This window comes from Anoplopoma fimbria, unplaced genomic scaffold, assembly GCF_027596085.1.
Source record: "Anoplopoma fimbria isolate UVic2021 breed Golden Eagle Sablefish unplaced genomic scaffold, Afim_UVic_2022 Un_contig_7807_pilon_pilon, whole genome shotgun sequence".
Taxonomy (NCBI): Eukaryota; Metazoa; Chordata; class Actinopteri; order Perciformes; family Anoplopomatidae; genus Anoplopoma; species Anoplopoma fimbria.
The window spans coordinates 26094-49783 of NW_026552487.1; the positions used below are offsets into that span (position 1 = coordinate 26094).

A 23690-nucleotide genomic window follows, 5' to 3' on the forward strand; every position below is an offset into this window, starting at 1 on the left:
GTACATCTCCCTTCTCATATAAATTACAAGTATCTATAACAATCACTGTCATGTATTCTGCCTCCTATGTTTAGCTACAATTTACAGATTTGACATTTTGTTTTCAGGGCAGCACGGTGGTGTAGTGGTTAGCACTGTGGCCTCACAGCATGAAGGGAAGCTTAGGTTCATTGATGACTCTAAATTGCCCGTAGGTGTGAGAGTAAATGGTTGCCAGTCTCTATGTGTCAGCCCTGTGATAGTCTGGCTAGCTGTCCATGGTGTACCACACCTTCACATATGTCAGCTGGGATCAGTTCACCTTTGTGCTTACACCTGGCTCCACAGACTGAAGAATGTGTTTGGTCCAGGTCTGTTTTTTCCTGGTTTGAGCCTCTTAGTTAGTCGAAGTGAGGGTCCAAGGACAGAGGATGTCGTATGTGTACAGATTGTAAAGCCCTCTGAGGCAAATTTGTAATTTTGGTCTATGCAAAATAAATTGAAATGAATTTGTTCCACGAAGGGAAATCTTAACGTTTTAGGATACAGTGATATTTAAGAGAACACTGTTCATCCAACTTTGTGTAAACAGTCTGTTTCTTTCCTGTTTCAACGTGATAAGGCCTCCATGCTCAAAGCCGATCCATAAAGAAATGGTTTACCCTGTTTGGTGTGGAAGAATTTGACTAGCCTGCACAGAGCTCTGACCTCGACCCCATCCAACACCTTTGGGTTAACTGAAACACCAACTGTGAGTCAGACTTTATCAACGATCAGTGATGACCTATGCTCTTTTGAAGAATAGGAGAAAATCAAAGCAGCCAGGTTCCAATATTTGGCAGAACAAAACAGATAAACAGAGTGCATGATGCCAGTATTAAGATGGCATGATACAATTAAACATAGTAATACATGCATTGGTTGCTGGTCAGTCTACCAACTAAAACTTAGACTTACTGCTGACATCTGGGTTCTCCAGGTCCAGCCGGTTCTTCTGAGCTTCTAGAAACACTTGGAGGTTTATTCCTCTCGCCTGAGACTGATGATTGATGAATCGAGCCGGTATGCGTCCAGAGAGGTCTGGTTCGTCACAGCCAAAGCCCAGGTCCAAGAGAACCTCCTCCGGGTCATCATTCCACAGGTTGAGTATGTCCATCACACTGCCAACAGGGGACAAATGAAACTGAACTGAATATGTGTGTCTCCTGTACACTAATAAACATTTCTGTGTGTGAGGCAGTGTCTAACCTGTGTGGTCTAGAGTGGCCTGAAGTTGCTGAGCTGAAGCTGCTCCACCTGCTGAGAGCTGGACTTGACCTGCTCCACCTGTTGGTATACACAACAAATGGTAAATTGGGTCCAGTCCCACACGATTTTCCAATTGTTGGGGCCTTGGCACGGTTCTCCACAAAAAGCTATTTCTTCTTTCTATTATTAAATTCCCTGCACATTTTTGAGGGACTTGGAATGCTCCAAAACTCACAAAAAATGGCACACAACAGGAACTGGGCTTGAGCAGGGGCCGAAGCTGGGATAAAGTTCTGTCAATATTCACAAAGTTTGGTTGGATCATTGCTACCATCTTAATGAATACATAAAAAAATTCTTAAAAAGTGGCTAATTAATAAAATTAAACTAATTTGACACTAGATTGCAAAGGATTAATAAGTACATCAAATGGTGATGTCATGGGTCATGTGACAATACGCCAAGACCTTCATGTTGCCAAATTGTGAATTTCACGGAACAGACTGCTATGGCAAGTCGTGCAATTTGCATGCTTCGTCATGACAAAGACAGTAGTTGTAACTTGACTTTACTTTGACCAATCTGCCTATTTAAACATTGATGTTGTCAGTAGGACAGGTCTGAGTGCAACAGTTGAAAACGGACTCATCCATTGTTGGTTTTGGGCTGCTGCCGAAAAAATAAAAGGGGTACTACTGTCTTTTCCTAACCACTTTTCCTTGACGTCGATGGAAATCATCTTGAGGTCAAGGAAAGACGTGAAGGAGTGAGGATTTAGGGAAAAGACAACAACAGTGCCAGGAGAATCCCACTGAACCTTCACTGCAGGTTCTTCCTTATGCTGCGGTCACTCTTTACAATCAATAATACTCCCAGTAGACCACACATATGATATCGATATTAATATGTTCAGTAATGTGAATTGAACCGTTCAGTTATATTTTATGTTAATTTATGCTTTGTTTAAATAATGCTTCTTGTTGCAGTGTCCTCTTTGCTGCTGTAAGACTGCATATGTCCCCGCCGAGGTACTAATAAAGGATTATCTAATTTCAAACATGAAAAATATGACCTCATTATCAAAGTTTAAATAGATGGTTATAGACTACCATGGTTAATTATTATAAATATTGAATACATTGTTTGAGTTATGGAGATGAGGTATATGTGTGTTTTTCTTCATACTCCTTTCTGGACACGTAATATTTATTAATGTTTATACTTTATGTTGTTAATAAGAATTTGTTAATTGACAGTTTGCTTTATTTACTGTTAATTTTATTTGTCAATCTATTTTAGTTTTTACTTAAATGTTACGTGTTTTGAAATAAATAAATAATTATTCAAATACAAATCAACTAAATGGGTCATAGTCCACTCATATGTATCAACAAAACAACTGATTGGTATATGACTTTATAAAAATAATTTTAAATCTAATTAGTCCCTTTTAAATGTTAAAGGTATGCTGAAGGAAACAAAACTGCAGCCTCCTGGCTTCTGTGTGTTTCTCTCCATGTACATGAACAAATACATCAGCACCTTGTTGTGTGTTGAATTGGTCAAATTCAAACACTGTGAGATTAACATTACATAGAGAATATGAAGTGAGTAACAGCTCTCTTTGTTGATCAGAACCCTGCGTTACCTGTTGTCCTTGATCCTTTATAACTTTACAAAAGTAAACTCTTAGCAGGGACTGGACCGAGGTTACATGCAACCAAACTTGATGCACAATTTTCTTGGATCACCATGATAATTTAAGGATCCCAGCCAGCCAAGCCCAGCTCACTCTGCTCATAATGAACAGAAGTCTCTTCAGTGCACCATCAACCTGCCTATAAACACATGACAGACAGTGAGCAGACAGAGAGCCTTCTGAACATGCTGGTCAGACTCACTCAACTATACACCAACATTTGCTTTCCACTGTGGTTAGCCAGAACACTGCCATGTCTTCCTTGACTTCCTTAAGCAGCAATACAAAAAGCTAAACAATAGCTGAGCGAATAGCTTTCATTGATTAGTCTGTTCTTATGATCAAACACTAGCATCGCTAACATTACCTGCAGTGGACGAGGGTGGACAGCTGTAGAAAAACAGTAGAAAACTGAGCATTTCTGAAGGTTGCTGCTCTGCTTGTTGGACAAGTGTTTTAAAAAAATGAATTACTAGTACAACCTCCCTTACTTGTAAGGTTTTTTTTCTATGCATTGAGACAATGCGAGTTCTCAGCATCTACTGGAGTTAAATGTAGCCTCACTTTGGATCTTTATGTTCTCTCTGCCATGATGTGTATCTCACGGTGTCGGTGTGTGTATGTCAGAGTTAAGCACGAAGACAAAGAGAAAGAGAGGAGATTTGAGACGAGGACATCTCACTCTGGAATTTCTAGAGTATCATTAGCCGAACTCCAGACCTTATCAGTACTGTGGGTTTTTACTAATTGTGAACCAATTCCTGTTTAGCATCGAGTTTCAAGGGGCATACCTATTTGCAATCTTATATGTGTTGGGAGGTTAACTTGACTTAAACTAAGTCAAACTGAGATTAGGGATACTGCAGATTTGTTGATCCAATATTTAATTTATATGCTTACAATTTTCACACAGGTTTTACAGTAGTTTGGATCGAGGAGATGTCACAAGTTTTACAGCCCTCTGTCGTCTTTTCAAATTTGACCTGTTCCAAGGGCATTGTAACATGACTGTGGCTCAGTGGTAAAGACGGCCGTCCTCCAAGTCCAAGTCCTCCTCTAGTCCATGTTGATTTGTCCTTGGGCAAGACACTTTACCTCAAATTGCTCCCGAAGGCTGTTGGTAGCATTATTAGCAGTATTTGGTTGTATGAAAATTTGGTGTAGTTAGAGTCCTGATGGGCAGGTTGCACCTTGCATGGTCGCCCCAGTGTATGAATGGGAGTGAATGGGTGAATGATGACATGTAGACATGTAAAAGCCCATTGAGTGGTCGTAGGACTAGAAAAGTGCTATAAAAGTACAGTCCATTAACCATTTACTGAATACGCTTTAAATGCAACAAGGTTTGTGCTGCAAACTGCTACACAAACCTTGATTAATTCTGACCTTAGAATGAAATGTCTTCAAATTTGATTCAAGATTATAAACAGTTTCACCTTGATATAAACTGAAAGAATCTTTAGACAACTAAAGTTGGCTCATTTTTACCTTCAAACACCATTATCAAAATATCCACATATAATTGCATCTCAAACAATGAATATCTAACAGTTAGCGTTAGCACTGTGCTTCACTCTACAGTGCTGGCTGAAGGCTCTGTACATCTGACAGGAGATGAGAACAAGAAGAAGAAGAAGAAGAAGAGCGTCCTTACCGCAGAAACTCCTGGACCGTCCTCACTCTCTGGCTACCATATAAAGACGCTGCAGGAGAGAGAAGTCATGTTATCTGGACGAGGAAGCAAACAGGGCATGCAGGGCCATACATGAAACAAGCAGAGAGAGAAACATTAGGAAAGGAGGAAGACAGAACAGAGGGAAACGTCTCCTTAATTTTCTGCTGGTTGAAAGTCGGTAAATCCTGTGCAGGTCCGGTGTCAAGGCTCCTTGAGCTATATTAGGAAAGTGTCTCTCACTCTCCCCCCCACTCTTCCTTTTCCTCCAGTGGGTGTTTGGGTTTTGGCAGTCGCCTCTGCCTACCCCTCCCAGACCAGGACTCCATTTGACACTGGCATGTTGTCAAGAACAAAGTAGTCTCCCTCAGTGCCATACACCGTTTTTTCTCACATGCACAGATAATTAAAAAAAAAAAAAAAAAAACTAAGCCAACATCCAGTTAACCTGCAGTCATTTCTGTGATTTATCTGTTACCTTAAAGGTAAAAAAAAAAAAAAAAATAGTTAGGGTGGTGACAGTGGTGTTCTGGTCCACAATGCTCTTATCTTTTAAAGTGCCATGTCATTTTGCTTTTACAAACACCAGGTGACACTGGAGTACACAAGGGGCAAGGCTCTTGACAAACTTTGACGATAATGCAAGCATTTATGTCAAATGGTTGATTTGGATTTTTTAAATGTACAGAGGGAAAGCTGGCAGTGCAAATACCTTTGTTGAAATTGGGAACTTTTCAATCTCTTTGCAGTTTCAGTGGAGGTTTCTACTTCTTCTACTCTCCAAACCTGTTGTGATGTCACATCTTATGCTTGTCTCACACCTTAGACTGAGATTTGAAGTGAAGGCAGAGGAAACCGCCTCTGCACAGACGTCATTCTGTACAGAGAAGATCAAACATTTGAATGATGTAACAAGCTCAGATTTATTGTTAATTTGCCTAGTCAACGCATCCTCATGCAACGGTTGGTATATCTTACAAAACGTTTTTGTTAATTTTTGTGAGCCCTCCTACAAAATGTCTAGCGACCAGTGTGCCTGTGCAGGCCCCTGAAGTGCCAACCTTCTTAGGAAAGATCGTGTTTGGGTTAAAATGTTTGAGTGAAAATAATGTCTTTTTTTTTTTTTTTTTTTTTTTGTAACTGGTAATTTACTGAGAAAAAAGCCCACCAATTTTATTTATGTAACAGGCAGCATTATTTTACTTTTTTGTAAAACTTAAACTCATTGTTTTTGAAGTGACTGAGAATTGAGAAATACTAAAATCTTTTTAGTAAAAAGTGTTTATTTGTGCAAGTGAAACATGAATAAATACATATTCCTGTTGTGTTTAATGCAATCTGTTGATTTAACTTTAAATGTACTCTGCCAGTGCCTTTATGTAATGCATCGAGAAACAATTATGCATTGGCAATCATTTTGCATCGAGAATCGATTGTGAATTAAATGGTGACTTCAAGAATCAAAATCAAATTGAATTGTGAAAGGTATGTCCTAGTTGGAGTTTTCCAATAAAAAAATTCTTACTCAACATCTATCTGGTATATGGGAAGAAAAAAGTTCCTCCAAGTTTAAGATGTTAACTATTTTATGTACTTCTTGTGGAAAATCTACATGTCAATTTTGAGGTTTTAATTTGTGAAGAATTAATTTCTTAGGCTAACGTGTATTATTCATCTGGACACACTTGTACTTAATGAAATAAGACGAAAGAAAAAAATAAGACAAAAGATCACTTCATTTTGTTGCATATTCATTTTGTTCTTGGGATTAATAAATTGTTTGTTTTAAGGTGATCCCTTGCGTGGACTCCCTCCATGTCACATTTCCTGAGCCAGTTTGTGACAAATGGGGGCTGATCCGGGAAGCAAATCCATTTAGTATGGTTAAATTAGTCGTTGGTGTGACAAATGGATGCCTGAACATTGGGAAAAACAATTTGGTTTGTGATCCTGCTATTGTTTCAAGATATAATTGCCTTTGGCATTTTAATTTATTGTTGAATAGTCCCTTGAAATGTAGCATCTCATTTTCAAAAGTGTCCTATAGACTCAAATACAAACACGTACATACAAAATGACATAACATACATTTAAACTACACGGATAGAAACCGCTCGCTTATCCTCTCCAACCCACAACTCAAGACCTCAGCTATTATACCAGAAAACAATGATGCTTATGACCTGTATTTTAAATTAATATATTACTGCAGTAGCAACTCAAATTTATCAGCGGAATAAAGGGATCTGATCTGACGCCCGAAACTTTCTGTTGCTGCCGCTGCAAAGGTTAGAATGTGATCCCTGCTACTTTGGTTTGCATTGGCTGAATTTGAGTTTCCGCAAGGGCTAAGTGGAGGTCTGTCTCTGAGCTGGGCCTCCATCCCACACAGCAAATAAAGTTACCGTGGTGCGTGCTAGCTAACTACGTCTTGTCTCATTTGAGTACTGATAAAAAGTTAATTCATCAAAGTCACTTAGATATTTAGGTTTTAGCTGGCTAATGTTAGCTTAATTCAGCTTGTTTGCTAATGCTGAGGTATTATGGTAAATGGTAAATGGACTGTACTTGTATAGCGCTTTTCTAGTCTTCCGACCACTCAAAGCGCTTTTACATTACTAATCATTCACCCATTCACACCCATTCATACACTGATGACAGGAGCTACCATGCAAGGTGCCACCTGCCCATCAGGGTCTCTCTAATCATTCACACCCATTCATACACCGATGGCACAGCCTTCGGGAGCAACTCAGGGTTAAGTGTCTTGCCCAAGGACACATCGACATGGACTGCCGGAGCCAGGGATCGAACCGCCGATCCTCTGATTGGAGGACGACCCTGCTCTCCACTGAGCCACAGCCGCTGTGTAATACTAGAATTACACTGCAATTCTAGTATTACTAGACAGCCTACGAATTTTGTGAATTTGCTAATCATCCAAACTCCCACGGCTGGTAAATTGGCTAACTTGCCATTTGCTAATTACTAGCTGACGTCATAAAGCAACCAATTGTGCATCCATGCACTGAGCAAAGTGACAGCTAGCTGACTTTTTTAGCTTAAATAATAAAGTAATAAATAAATAAAATAAAAAAATAAAGATAACTAGGACTAGGACTTATAGAGGATTGCACGAATATGGTTGGAGTGAGACGGGAATGAACAGGATGACTTCATTACAAAAAGCACAAACACAGCACTGATAAATGACAACCAGCAATGGTCTGCTTCAATGACATGAGTCTGTGCTGCCTACATCTAACTGTGAGGTCAAGCACTCCTCCAGTCACGGCAGCCAGTGACTGCACTGAGAGCTGCAGGTTGATCAAATGTTTGTGAATTTACCTGGATATGAAGCTTCCGTTGTGCAACATAATAATGTGCTTCATATCCAGGTAAACCTTGACCTCACAGTTAGATGTAGGCAGCACAGACTCATGTCATTGAAGCAGCACCATTGCTGGTTGTCATCGTTGTCCATCAGTGCTGTGTTTGTGCTTTTTGTAATGCAGCTCAGTCATCCTGTTCATTCCCGGCCAAAAATCTCACTCCAACCATATTCGCTCTAGCCATATCCCTCTACCGAGATACCCTCTAGTCCTAGTTGAACTTAGCTTCACTGCATGAATCTGCCTTAAGTTGTAGGTGTATTGCAACTTTAGCTCATAAAGTACTTTGAAAATGGCAAGCTAGCAAATTTCATAATATACTTGATATAATACTGTTAAACATAGATACATTTAGAGGTCTGGACCCTGGTGTACCAGGGCAACAACATATTTAATTTTTCCAACACCAATCTGCACCCCCCTCAAAATAAATAGCCTACACTAGAGACTCTGGCAACTTCTCTAGTGTATGATACACACTGATCGTTAAATCATTGGCTTGCTTTCCTAAACTGCAGAGTGTGCCTGTAAAGGCTCCCTGCTACGGATGGCACCTTAAAAGTCCAGAATAGGAGGCTGTTTACCTTCTACACCCAGGGCCAAGTCATCATCACTGCTGGTGTTCCTCCTCAGAGGCTCTGTAGGGAACACAGGATACAGCAACATAAGAACCAGACAATAGTATTAGTGACAGCAACACTACTTTTCTTGTGTTATTAGCATATTAGAATTAGAGTCACGAGAGATGAGGAGAATAGTACCTTTCCTCAGTACTGGATACTTCTTTTGCTACATATATTGACATATGAATATAGCAAACATAACAACAAACACAAAGGAAATATAAAACTTCATATTGAGGAGTACACTTTTATCATTATATTGGCTTATATACCTCACAACATGGTAACAGTTCAACTTTCATTATAGATAAAGTCGTGTATATTTTAACATCAAAGGTAAGGTGGGAGAGACAGAAACAGAGAGAGAGAGAGAGCGTGAGATAGGGCTATAACGATAGTTAAATATCATAACTCTAGATTCTATGAGTATAGGCGCAGCCCGCCAAGAGATTTTGCTGTTGGCCTCACCTCGGACTCTCAAAACAAACTGATTCTCCTGGGGCATTTAAAGAACCAGTGTGGTCTAAAACGTTGAGGGCTTCACTAATACTTACAGTATTTAATCAAGGTTCTATTTTGTATGGGCTCCGCCCTGGAAGAGCTATCTCTATAAGAGTGGAGCAGGATCCAGTCCATGCCTCCCTGGGTCTGTCTGGTACCAAAAGCACAAAAACATTCCCACTCCAAAATAACCAAAAAGATGTTACAAGCCCTGCCAAGTCGTACATAATGGTGCACCACGTGTTCCATGACAGTGCAGACATAGTAAAGAAATAAAGGCAGTGCACTAGACGTTGACTGGCAGAAGTGTGCGCACAATCAAACCCCTCACCATCATTCATCCTGACAAACTCTCATTGTAGAGTGAGACATCTCGCAGATAGAAACAGCGAAGGAGCAGGGAGGAGACCAGGATGCTGCACTGTATATGCCTGTCACTGTCATTCCTCTGTGCACAGCCATGGCTGTGGAATGTGTTCTGATGGTCTCAGGATGGTCCCCACCACTTTGTCTTCCTTTACCTACATGACATCCTCATCTTTTCCCCTGACAAATCATCTCATGTCAAACATTTCAGCCAAGTTCTCTTGAGACTGTTGTAGTTCCAATCTTTTGTCAAGGATGATAAGTGTGACTTTCACATGACCCTCCTGGGGTTCATTTTTACCCCAGATCAGATTAAAATCGACTCAACAAAGGTCAGTGCTGGTGATCGGCCCACACCCACTAATCGTAAAGAGTTCCACGCAAGTGCCACCCTCAATAATCATTCATACCCATTCAGACACATCACATGGAGCCTTGGATCGAACCACCAATCCTCTGATTGAAGGACGACCCGCTATACCACTGAGCCACAGTTGCCTATATGCTCTTACTATAATGTTTATATGTAACAATATATAAGGACAAATAACAATATCACACATCCATTACGGAGCATTACTATGGATTATGGTGCCACAGGGTGTTGTCACCACTTTTTGCACTTCACATAACGTAATGACGCTAAAGACAGAACCATTAGCTTTCAGCTGCAAACTGAATAAATGTTCTAGCTATTATGGTTTTTACCATTCTGTTTTGGAAGGGTGAAATGCTTCCTCAGAACAAGCTAAAAAAGTAAAATGGGTAGGATTAGGTTAGAGATGCAAAGCTTTAGTGTGGTGGTACTCGATAGACCAGGTATTTAACAAAAATTCAGTGAGGTCCAGTTAGAGAAATTTCCTCATGAAAAGGTCTGGAACATCACAATTATGTTTAAGCTATGATTTAGTGCAACATATATTGAAGCAGTAGCTGTATTAACAACAACAACAACTGTCAAATCAAATAAAGAAAATCTGTCTAATATCTAATATTTTACCAATATTAAAAGTCAGTTTTCAAATTGAACTGCATGAATTATAAATAATATATACTCCAATGATAAACAAATGTTCATCTCTCATTCCAATTAAAAATAAATACAAAACTTTTGAACTGAAGTGTCCATGCTCTGCAGCTTTCCATGGAGCTGCTGTTGAGGGACAATATAGTGATGTTCTAATGGGGCTTGGATGTAAGTTGAAATGTTTGAAGTTGACCAACGTTGGGGACCTTTACAGTTCATGACATTTACTCTAGGATAGCACATACAATCAGTCATCTTCTATAACCTTGGCTGTGAGATGAACACTCCTGGTTTTCAGTTCAGCTGAATTTACTGTAGAAACCTCGTAAAAAAATAAATCTGCACCCTGTGTAACAAAGGCGTTGATCCACAAAAACCTGAACCCCCACAGTTTTATGAAGTCCCCAATAAGCCTTATTCATTTAGCCGCCAGATCATCCCATCCAGATGAAAAAAGGAATGCTCTACCTCTGAGCCAAGTATTTGTTGCCCAAACAATTATTTGCACCTAAAAACACCAATGGGTATGTTATTACAATTTTAGCCATGCTCAGACTGTGGCTCGACGGATAGCAATGTCAGCTGACCCAACACTTACTTTTTGATGGATTGCCATGAAAAGTTTTGGTCAAACTAAAATTACATTTATTCGTCCCTTTTTGTTTTCAAGTGTTGCACACTCGGACAAAACTTCCAGGCGTGCACAAGTTTTAAAATAATATCTTTACTGAAAGTACAGAAACACATTCACTTCAGCGCTGACTGCACACTGCAAGCTGCTTTGGTTAACTGACGCAAGCGTTACGTTGCTTCCGTGACGCTAGTTTGCACGGCGCGAGTGGCGATTTTATTGATTGGCTTTTAAATCGATTTTACCTCTTGCCCGTGCTGTCCCAAATTGGTGTCCCCTTTGCCTTTTTCTGTTTTTAAATAGAGGTGCATCTCTTTTATTGGGTTTGCTGCTGCATGTAACGCGAGATATCTGTGATCACTTTCATTTCAGTCATTTTAAACAGTGTTTTATATTGATGTTGACTGTTTTAAACCATATGTTGGTGATCCGGAATGTAAATAAATGATCTTGCTTTTAAATTCATATTGTTGTGTTTGATGTTGGGGAACATTCATGCTACCTCACTGCAAGACCTGAAATTATATTTAATATTATAAAGTGTCTCCCGCTTTACCCAAAAGGGAGTGTCGTTGTTGATATTAGTTTGTGGCCACAGCCTTTTGCTTGATTACACAGCAGCTCAGCAGCTAATGAGCTATTAGCAGTGTGCTTTTCCTGGTGAATGTTTGCTCCGTGGTGACCAGGCTGGTGTTCATGTTTGCAAGAAGGAGAAAGGTGATGCAGGTTGTTGTTAAAAGTTCTAGACCTGTTTTTGACGAGCCAACACAGACCATCACAATTTTGATTGCTGTCTTACTGACTGCATTGCATGATGGTTAGTAATTTTGTCCGACTTGCTGTGGAGGATGCATGAGACATGGATGCACGCAGTTTGTGCAGTGTTGATGAAACTCTCTAATTGACCCAGCAAAGTTTACGTCACCACTCAATTAAATGATAGCACTCCTGTTATATATTTTTTCTTATTATTACACACTGTTTATCTAAAATAACTTATCAGGAACAGCATGACATCTTCCATGGCGTGGGGACATTTTCCAGTCTCAGGCTCAGGTTGATGATGCTGCAGAGCTCCAAATATTATGCTGATGAACGGGGCCTGTGTTTCATTGGATAATTGAATCCTGTTTCTCACACTCTGAGAGTCCTTGAGGTGTTTGTTGCTAACTCCAAGCTGGCTTTCACGGTTGCAGTGATGGTTGTCTGTCTGGAAGTCTCACCATCTCCACAAAAGATTGTCAGGAGCTCAGCTAGAGGTACCATCTGGCCCTTGCCAGCTCTAGGAAGAGTCTTAGTGGTTCCAAACCTCTTACATTCAAGAATTTTAGAGGCCGATGTGCAATTTGGAACCTTCGATGCAACAGAAATGTGTTTGTGGCATACCCCAGATCAGTGCCTTGACACAATCCTGTCTCTGATCTCTGCAGGAAGTTCTTGGCTTGGTGTTTGCTCTGATGTGCATTGTCAGGTTCACACCGTACTGGGAAGCGCTGCGTTCTGTCGTTGCGATGTCATGAGACAGACTGTTCACACCAGAAGCACAATTTTCCGCACAGGTGAACAAGCAATTCTGCTCTTCTGCTGTTTTCTACAGAACTGATCTTTGTCTGTCTGTCTGCTTGTATTTGTCTGTCTGTGTGTGTGTGTGTCTGCTTGTAGCAATGGCTCTCTGTTTAGACCCAACTAACAAAAATGTTGAATAAGTATATAATATAAAAAAACACATTCACAAACAGCAGTGACTCTATACTATTTTACATTAACATAGTTGATTGGTTAAGAAATTTGATCATGTTGGAGGGAAATCGGGGGAAATTTAAACTGTGGTAGTACAGCAGGGAGGGAGGGAGTCAAAAGTGTGGGATCCCAATAGGTTAACATGGGCACCGAAAGGACGCAGGCATAGGTTCTCCGAAAATTGCACTTCGCTGCAGGGGTTGACTGTTACTCGGTTACAGGAGTGTGACTTTACCACATGTGGACTCCAATCAAGGTATAGAAACATGTTAAAAATGATCCCGACAAACAGGAGGCACCTGAGCAAAATTTGTGTAACAGCAGAAGTCTGAATACTTCTGTCAAATTGATATTTAAGTCATTTTTTGTTAAAATTTGCTGAAATTCAGTTTTCATTCAATTAATTAGTCATTATGGGGTATTGAGTGTACATTGATGAGGAACCGAGTTGGGGTGGTTGTGGCTCAGGAGGTAGAGCGGGTTGTCCTGAAGATCAGCATCAATGGGATTTTTCCATTGGTTTTTGGATTATTTCAGAAATTAATCTCTGACGAAAAAAAGTTCATGATAAATTTTGTTCAGCAAGATAACCACTTTTATTATTTTTAAAGTGCAAAGTAAATAGCTATGGTAGACTATAAAGACCTACACCAAGGACACATTCACTCCCCTTCACCACCACTAAGCTAAATGAGGACTAGTGATGACATTTAGTCATCTCATTTAGTGACGGTTCGGCGCCCCTGCATTTAGTCATCTCATTTTAATTTAAACAGTTTCTTAAGACACGTAAAAGCTTCTAAATTCACCACAGGGGTATTTACTGACCTATTTTATATCAAAGAACAAAACGATAAAATCTATTCAGCTTGTGTTAACCCTAGAACACTAACGTCGGGTGATTTTCACCCACGCGATTGTGGTCACGTGATTTTCATTGTGTTGCTGCTGTCTGAGTTGTGTGGGTCTTTGGGTAGCTTCAGTCTGCTCACTGACGTCATCGAAGGTAGGCGTGTTTCCCTGCCCTCATCCCTGTTTTTTTCAACAAGCACGTGTTCGGGTGATTTTCACCCGACGTTAGTGATTGAGAGTAAAATATTTGTAAAAGTTGTCAGTGATGCAGGGAGACTGTGCCTTCACCGGACAAGGCTCACATGTCCCAGGAACGGGTGGACCGAAGAACAAGTTCCCAGCTCCATTATCTTATTTTTAGGAATGTTTCGTTAACGATTCCCTAATTTTTCACTAATTTTAGAGCCTTTTTATAGGGTCCCCCCATGATACCTTTTTCCATTTTATGAGACGTTGTATAGGGGAAAATAAAAGAAGAGTACTTCAATTTGCCATGTATTGTTGTACTTTAATATATTTTGATGAGAAGTATTTTTAATCAGGTATATCGGGTAAAATATAACCGACGTTAGTGATGCTGTTACTGTTATTTAGTGTTCTAGGGTTAAACACAGACCTTATTTCAGACAGGTTACCAAAAACATTAACTTCAAGACGTGCAAGCTGCTCAGGAAGTAATCTTAAAGTTGATCTGTATAAACCGTCCTATCTAGGAGTAACCAGACCAGAACTAAAATGCAACAGTGGCTGTGTCCCAATCCAGCAGCTATAGTCTTCGGAGGACCCAGCCTTCCCGGTCTACGTCGGCCGGGTCCTTTGAATACTGCGAAGGCCCGACCAAGCGGTCCTCGAAATGAGACGATATGGTCGACAAAGGATTTCCTGTTTGCGTCACCAGCTTTTCGCGCCCCCACCCTTTTGCCGCTCCCGTATCCTAGCAACCAGCTGCGGTTGTCATAAAAGAGGTAAAGCTAAGTTTAAAGATTAAAATGGACAAGCTGCTATAAATAGCGCAGCGGTTCACGGTAGCGTTAGCTGGTTAGTTAATAGCGTCACGTAAGTTAACCGATCATTTTAACATAAGTGTGATCTGATCAGGTCCCTTGTTTTTAGTTTTAACACTTATATCTGTTGATATTCACGTGAGTTAAAACCCAATAATTACATTTAAATGTGAAATCTGCCGTTGCTGGTGGTCGCCATTAACTTCGCCATGTGAATCTTGGGATACTTTGGGCGGTGAAGGATCCATCAGTTGTGTCCTCCGAATCTGGGAAAAGTAGGCTGCATTTGTCGGCCGCATTAGAAGGAGTCTTTGAAATGGGACAGCCTCTTCGCGGCCGCTGTGACGCAATCGGTCTACAAATACACCCTGGGACACAGCTAGTTTATTATTTTTCCCTTTTTACCATGGACTGTATATAAAGATGGACTACGTTACAGCCTTATGGTTGTGTAGAGAGAACTGTTTATTGATACTATGGCTGAGTTAATTATCAGCTGGAGGGTTTGCTTTAATGTCATATGTCTTCTGAAGTCTTCATTCATTCATTTATTTTGTCCGACAAGTTGAAATAAACTTTAGCAGTACACAATGTTTCAGAGAGAGCATATTGCCCCAAAATACACATTTAAGTATGTCTATGTTGTGAGATTTCTCACTCTGGCCTGGTGGCTTTCAAAAACTTAATCACAACATGAAGGCTGACAATCTTATTCCTTACCTGTAGTTCATCAGCTATACAACCTTAATGAAAGTAGAGACCAAATAAAACATCTGTTAGGTGATCACAGAGACAGGAACAGAGAGAAGAGAGGTTCAATAGGCTTATACTCAGTGGAGGTAAAGGGAACATGTGCCACCTTTTATGTGGATGTACAATCAGTGCAATGTAGTCCAATGAAGAAATACATTTCAAAGTGTGTGCTTTATGACCAAGAAAGCTGATAACTCACAAAACATCAATAAAGGAAATTTTCTTACACCTAGACCGAAAAAAAAAGCAACAACCGTACACCTTCTGAATTCAAGTTTCTCTCTTACACCGGACTAAGATGGGCTTAACTGTCCTGTTAACTCATCGTAAAAAACACCCTTCTTTCAAACTGGACCAAAACCAAATAAAACTCACCAAACACGTTTGTCACACTTAATACCTACATAGCTTTTTAGAGTTAAGGCAATTTTGGACAAATCAGCTAAACCGATAGGGTTGAAGCTTAAATTACAGGAAAGGATTAGCAATGTGACTCGATTACTATAACAAGTTTTGCTTACTTATATAATCAATGTTTAATTAATTGAAAATTAGGAAACACGTCTTATTACAATGTAGTTAGTACAACACCTCCTTGAACCGCTCTCTCTTTGTGTCCTATTGTTGTTAGTCATAAGTCTTGTTATGGATTGGCAATTTTGACCCAAAGACAGTGATCAAACTAACAAGCTGCTGTGATGGTTGATGTTGTGTCTGTTAGAGGTGATTCTGTTCTCCGCACAAAAACATGGATACTGACTATGGATGGAAGGGTCATCATCCAGCCGCAAGAGCTGTCAGATGTTTCTTAAGCATTAGCTGCCCTGTTTTGCTGCTACTATGTGAATAATGTTCAGTACAAGGAAGCCACTATTGGCCACTACGCTAGAGCTCATTCAGAGGTTTGTATCAAAAATGAATTTAAAGGAAGAAAACTCTGATCGTCATATTACAGTGTAACTTTTATCTTGTCAAAATAATAGTTAAATGACTGTATTGGTGTTTTTTAAGTTTATTTCTTTTTTTTTATTTATAGTTCGGCTGACATTTTCCGATCGATTTCAGTTTGCTTCAGTATGCTCTGAAAATCAATTCAGAGACTTCAAACTTATAAGAGGTACATATTCCTCCACAGTGAGTGCTTAAATACTTATAGAGTATATTATAGAGTATATTTTTTAGATACAAAACTATTCATATAGCCAAAAGCGGCAACAGTTAGAAAAAGTGAACCACCAACCGTAACTGAAACACATCTTGATTTTTTAATGTGAATAACATGATCAGATAATTTTTTTCACCTTAACTAACTTTCTTGTTATTAAGTCTAAAAGCAGCTTGTTGCGTACATCGCAACAAACCCGAGATAAGGACAAGTTAATCATGTTGCAACATATTCATCCTGCATACCTTCATAACGGGAAGAAACTGAGCTAAAAGCTCATTATAAATATTTTTACCTTAACGATACACAATGCCAACACCAAGCAACTAAATGAGCACACAGCAAAAACTATTGCTACTGCACGAGTGATTTGTCATCTTTAAAACTGAGACTCCACAGATCAAGCAGTATAAATCTGATTACTCTACAACGAAAACCCACTGAACTAGCAGCTAAAGAAAAAATATAACCATAAATGATGATCTACCTTTTCTGTTTTGTGATCAAATGTTGTGTACGAGGGCAAATCAAGGCTGCTTTTGGCTAACCCAATGTCTCATGAACATTTTTGAGTCATTTCCAGCAATTTATACTCATTTGCATGGCATTAGGAGCATATGCACTCTGCCTTCCTCCAGCATCAAAAGCCCATCCTCAGCCTTCCATGTGAAATAGACATTTTGCGTAGCAGGTATGCATTTTGACATCAAAGTATGCTTGTACTAGTTGTTACTTTAAGGTATGCTAAAAGAGGCCATTTGTCTTTTCCCCCCTTTTTTATTAACACCTATATAATGGATAAACAAATGACCAAATATGGTTAACCTCGTACTTGTACGATGGATTGGTGATGGGTTAAGCTACATGGCACCATCTAATGAAAGATGTAAATTCCTGCAGCAACAGGTTATCTAAAATAAAATTTGCTGCAATGGATGAAGCTTCAATAATTTGAATATAATTGATTGACAACTAAGCATGTGCCTTTGCTGTAGGAGCATTCAGCTGTGTATGTAAAGTATATGAAGCTGTTCTTTAAGGCATAAGCATTTTATCGGCATCATTTATGAAGCACATTTTATTACAGGTAAACAGTATCCAGTTTGAGTTCGGCACACTAAGTGATGACAACCTGTGACTGACAGTTGGGGAAACATTGGTTTCATACATATATTTTCACTTGTGCTTGCAGATTCATTCTGAGAATCGACCCTGACGGCTCCAAATTTCAATCAAATTCACGGGTCAGCCGAAAGTTTTTCAAGATGGTAAGTAAAAGCAACTGCCTGAATCCCTCATCAGAGAGCTTGTGGACTTTCACTGGCAAAATTACTGACATGCAACACAACAATAGCACATACTGTTTTTTATTTATTATAATTTAGTTTTGTAATGCCTGTTGCTACACCACTTTGGTTTAGACCGAAGTATCTCAACAACTATTGGATATATTGTGATGAAATGTGGTTCAAACGTTCATGTTCCCCTAAGAAGAATTGTAATTTTAGTACACAGTTACAATACTGTAACTGGCAATAAAGTAACGATACTGTAACTAAAAAATACTTCCTGGCATCCAGCTGCCAGTAACTAACTATAAAATCCACAGCAATCTTTTGACAATGTAGCATAGCAACCTTTCCATTGACAGTGAGGTCAGGACTGTCGGTGCATTGTCACATTTTTCTGGTGGTTCTCTCAAGTATAAATGAGGCCCTTCTTTACTTGAGGGGGAGGAGCAGGCAGAGACATGAGGAGCAATTTGCCGTTCCCATGGTTTTCTCAACCACCATTTGCATGCTGTTTGAATGGACTGGCCTCAGGGCGGGGTGGGGGTGGGGGGGTGTAGGTTAGATAATACACACTGCTCACAATTACCTTTGAATTCATCACAGTGCGGCCTTTGGTTTCATTCCGAAAGAACATTTTAAATTCAGCATAATAAAAATGAAATGTGAAAGTGTAAGCAACTATTCAACCAATAATGATGAACTGTATCAACTGATCTGTAGACATTACACAATTTACTTTGGATTTCATAACACAATCAATTAATTTCTTACACTAAAGCAGCAGGGAGATATTCTATGAGCCAGCCTATCATGCATCGGGGTATTTCACATCACAGCAGCTACTGTTCGCCTGCTCTTTCTCTGACTCTCTAATGACTTCTGTGACATAATACATGCAGCCTCAACATTCACTCTCTCAAATGAACTAGAACTATTTACTCCTCTCACGTTAGAGATCACCAGACTACTGCAGAAATTAACCAAACAAGCGCTGTACTCACCATCCTGTACCACTGAATCCCACAGTATGAAGCTGACAGAGTAAAGACGGACACCTCTCTACAGTGACGCAGAGAGAGAGGGAGTTTCATTGGACGTACCTGTAGCTTTACATGGAGGCTCACGCTTTGCATCCTCTCTGCAAACACAGGTCACATTTTATTAGAAGGTCGGACAGACACACACACACACACACACACAGACACGCACACGTAATGTGGGCAATATATTGTGATAGTAATAATGCTGTGCAATTTAAACATATGGTGTGATGACTGGAGTGTTCCACCCAAATATTTATATGATATCTTTCAAATATAGCACATAACAGCAAGTGCAAGCGATCAGTTCATTGTAAGACGACTAGGAAGACAAACTACAACTGAAACGCCTTAAACATTCATCCATTTAGTCAATATTTGACAAACTAAAACAGTTCATAAGTGCCACATCTAGTCATTACCATAAATGAAGTGTGCTGACATGGAGTCAGTCCATTAGTTTGGGTCAAAACCTGTACCAGTATGTACAGCCGCTATCCACATGATGCTGAAGAAAACTCATCTATGTTTGATTAAACTGATCTTAAGTTAGGAGGAGCCTTTTTGAAAATGGACATTATTGACTATAAATTAATAATGACAATAAGGCCAAGTAAGTAATGAATTATTAAATCACAAATAATTTAAGGATTATTTGTGAGGATAATCCTTAAATTAAAGGATAACATTTATTTTTTTTAAAGTGTTACTAAGGGCGACAAGATGCCTGTCGTTGAGGCCTCAGACACCAGCTGTGTCCCGAGGAGTTCTGTAGATCATAGTGAACATTCAACAGAGGAAATGGGAGCCATCATCTTACTGATACTCACTGAGTGACAGTGGTGGTGAGCCATTTCCTGACACTGTCCCGGCTCCAACTTCCTGTGGCTGACATGATGCAACAAATTATAATAGGGCGGTTGACAATAAGCTCTGATAGCAAACACATAAAGTGACATCAGTGGGAAGCCTCAACTAAGAGCTGACCACTGAACAGCAACATCATCTCCTCTGAGCTGCTCAGTCAGGGTCCTCTACTGAATTTACAAAGGAAGAAAAAATCCTTTAATAGTGTCTTGGTGCATTACTTGCATGTGACATGTCAATGACAGATTTCTCATATTGGTGCCTCAAATTAAAATGATCTGGATCATTTTGTTCAAATATATGAGACAAAACTTTGTCTACATTAACAATGAGGATATTAAAAGAATAACGTAAATGGTCAATCAAAGATATATGCTGATGTAAACTCTACTAATGAAGTTGTCTGTGAATTGAGTAGAAAGCTCTATATGAACATGAAGTGATCTCACTGTGTCCCCAGATCTATGACTTTGTTGAGTCCAATTCACCATGACGGACAGACGAGAAGAACCGAAAGTAAGAACCCAGTTGTAATAAATCAGAACTCTCTCATGATGACTGTAAAAAAAAAAAATCATGTTACTCTGGAATAACATCATGCTATGTCCTTTGTTGTCATTGTTAAGAACTCAACTTGTGAAGCAGGACAGGTCTTAACTCTCCCTCGTCATGATCCTGATTTGATGCTTGATTTTTAAAAGACTATTTTTTAGAAACAGCAATGATGTTTTACTCCACTGTCTCAAAGTCACCTGTTTTTCTGAAGCACATTTTTTCAAAGCACATGACATTTTCTGAAGCGTACCTTCACTAAAATACAAATACCTAACAGCAAAAACTTGATCGAGCACAGTTTTAACCACACTGTGTACGTGTGTATTTTAAACTGCATCACTGTGCAACAATAACAGCCGACCTGATGCTCACTGATGTGGACTCAAGAAAGTTCAAAGTCTCTAAAAGATCTTCAAAGACACAGAAGCCCACTTTTTTTTTAAATGATTGCAATGAGATCCTGTTTCAGCTAAACTAACATTAGTACTAAGTGATTCATAGTAAATAGGATTTGCTATCAGTATGTATTGTGGGCTGACAAGAACATTTCCATAGCTTACCTACCGTGAGCCTCCTGGTCATGAGCTGTGATGAACTCAGCAGAGTCCATGTGGCTCCAGTGGACCCTGAATGGGACCAGATTTGTCCTCTTGGCCCAAGCTCCTTCAGACGCCATGGAGGGGAAACTGGAGTGACGGTAACCACAGCTCATATGATGAGCAACAAATGCACTACAAACAACAGAAAAGCATAGTAACCAATGCACAGAGCACTTACCTGTGTAACTGGACTGGATCTGGATAATTCCTGGTTCTACATTGACAGCAGCAGATGAGCTGATCAGCAGGGAAGAGCCTGTGTAGCAGACAGCAGTTCTCTTTCAGCTCCTGTTAACATGCCGGAGCAAAGCAGGGACATGCAAATTACTTGGTCAGACTCCTCAGCCCTACCAGGAAATATGAGTTTGACTCGTGGATACGTCCACGATATATTTATATCACCATGCAAATTGTATAATGTTTAACTGAGTCACAAACATACATCTTATTGTCACTGGTATTTCTGACATGTCTGATAAAAACAACTCAATTGATTTGAAATACATTTTTGGTCAAATTTTTAACTTTGGAGCAGATGAGTATTAGGTTATGTCTGCAGAGTGAGTGTGCCTTCAGCAACACTGTATCAGTGTCCTTTCAAAAGTTTCAAAAGACAGTTATGTGTGTCTTAACAAGAGGAAGGAGTAAATAAACAGTCATATTTGATTATAATAATGTAACAAGAAATAAGTAAGTAGAAATAGAGAACATAGCCAGTGTGTGTGTGTGTGTGTGTGTGTGTGTGTGTGTGTGTGTGTGTGTGTGTATTACACTAGGAGGGGACAAAACACTTCAAGTAATACATCTAATAATAATACAGAGGTGAGCTGCAGACCAACCAGGTGAACAGATCCTCGGATGAACGCCGCTGTACTCATCAGAAATACTGTGGACCTTAGGCAGCATGCTATAAAAGATTTAAGAAGATCATAAGAAACTACATGAAAAAAGTTACTCTCCTGTCCTTGTGTGTAAATGCGCAGATTCTTTCAGCAGCTGCTATTAACCAGAATGTCCATTTTTATGACCTGACTCGCAATATAACTGCCATCTGTACATCTCTAACGCACAGGGAGAGTTGATGGGATTGCATTTCACTGGAGTTGTACCTTTAAAGATTTCATGTGAACAGTACATTCATTGATTGTTAACATTAAGTTAGAATGCAGCTTGAACATGGCTGTAGCTTTTCAGCGGATTTTTATTTTTCATTGTATAGGCAAAAAAGGAGGACCCGGGGCTGGGTGTGTTAGTGTGGGGGCGGTGCTGCTAGGAGTGACAATCTGACTCTCACTGGTGACTCCCAACCTCAAAGGTACAAAACCCCATGAACCATAATAGCTTGATAACTATATGTAGTGAAAGAGAAATCCTGATCTGCCTGATTTCCAGTCTCAGCTGGTTCCCACTGGAGGGGAGCAGTCACCTGGCTGTTCACTCCACAAGCTCAGTCCTCTGCACTGGCTCCTCTGCTCTTTCTAAAGCTGTCTCTCTGTCTGCCTGTCTCTCTCTCTCTGTCTGCCTGTCTCTCCCTCTCTGTCTGTCTCTCTCTCTATGTCTGTTTACCTGTCTGTCTGTCTCTCTCTCTCTATGTCTGTTTACCTGTCTGTCTGTCTCTCTCTCTGGCTTCCTGGTTCTTTGCATATCGGTATGTCTGTCTCTCTGCCTGTCTGTCTGTCTTCTTGGGTGTGTGTGGGTCTGCTTGTCAGGCTTGCTTTCTGCTTAGACCCAACTGATAAATATGTTGAATAAGTATATAATATAAAAACACATTCACAAACAGCAGTGACTCTTTGTTATTTCTAATGAATATAGATGATGGATTTTGAAATTTCATCATGTGGGAGGAAAACCGGGCGAAATTTAAACTGTTAAAACAGCAAAAAATGTGTAAGTTAAGTATGAACAACTTAGACAAATATATTCCATTTTTAAATGAAGCCAGAACACATTTACAGTTAAGAGGACTGGGAGGAGAATTTGCCTTTGGTGAGCATAATTTGTTTTTCACAGGAAGACGCTAAATATTATTACACTTTTTCATATCATATAGTTTAAAAATAAATGGTAAGTTTCTCTTTGTAATATCGCAGTCACATGTTTTTTGGCTATGGGGAAAAAACCTACATGACAAATCAGTCTACATCCTGCATGTGATGTATTTCATGCCTGCAGTGCACACAACATGCTAACAGTGATAGTGGCACTCAATATTCAGAATAATTTAACTAAAATGATTCCTGGGGAGAATTTGGGTTTCGTCAATAAAGTTTCACCTATTTAAGAATAGAAATTTATACAAACAGAAAAATTATAAGAGATTAGAAGTAAGGACTAAGTATGTAAAGTATATAACAACAATAAATAACAACACATGTGTAAACATAGATATAATAAACGTGTAAACTTATGAACTACAGTATAAAACATCAGTGTAAATAATAATAGTGCAGAAAAATAGTGCATAACATCACGTTCATTAACTAGCGTCACTTGTGTGTCTGGGGATTGGCACAGCACTGACCTGGGACATGGCCTCAGACATACAGCATCAGCTTCTGGAAAGAATCAAAAGTAGCCCATTTTTCTCTTTGCAACTAGACGAGTCCACTGATGTCACGAATGCTGCACTGCTGCTGGTTTTTGTTCGCTATCGCTGGGACAGTAGTTTGCACGAAGACATAC

General features: G+C 39.6%; 1 protein-coding gene across 1 annotated transcript in view; it reads right to left on the minus strand.

Moving 5' to 3' along the window:
- The window catches only part of LOC129115965 (protein ITPRID1-like), a 28208-nt gene extending 7126 nt beyond the window's left edge, over positions 1-21082 (minus strand). Inside the window, exons 1-5 of the mRNA XM_054627113.1 lie at positions 20971-21082; positions 8575-8628; positions 4581-4629; positions 1228-1305; positions 937-1139 (exon numbers count right to left, since the gene is read on the minus strand). Coding sequence (XP_054483088.1) covers positions 937-1139; positions 1228-1305; positions 4581-4629; positions 8575-8628; positions 20971-21082 — 496 coding nt within the window. The remainder of the gene's footprint in view (positions 1-936; positions 1140-1227; positions 1306-4580; positions 4630-8574; positions 8629-20970) is intronic.
- Positions 21083-23690: the final 2608 nt, after the last annotated feature.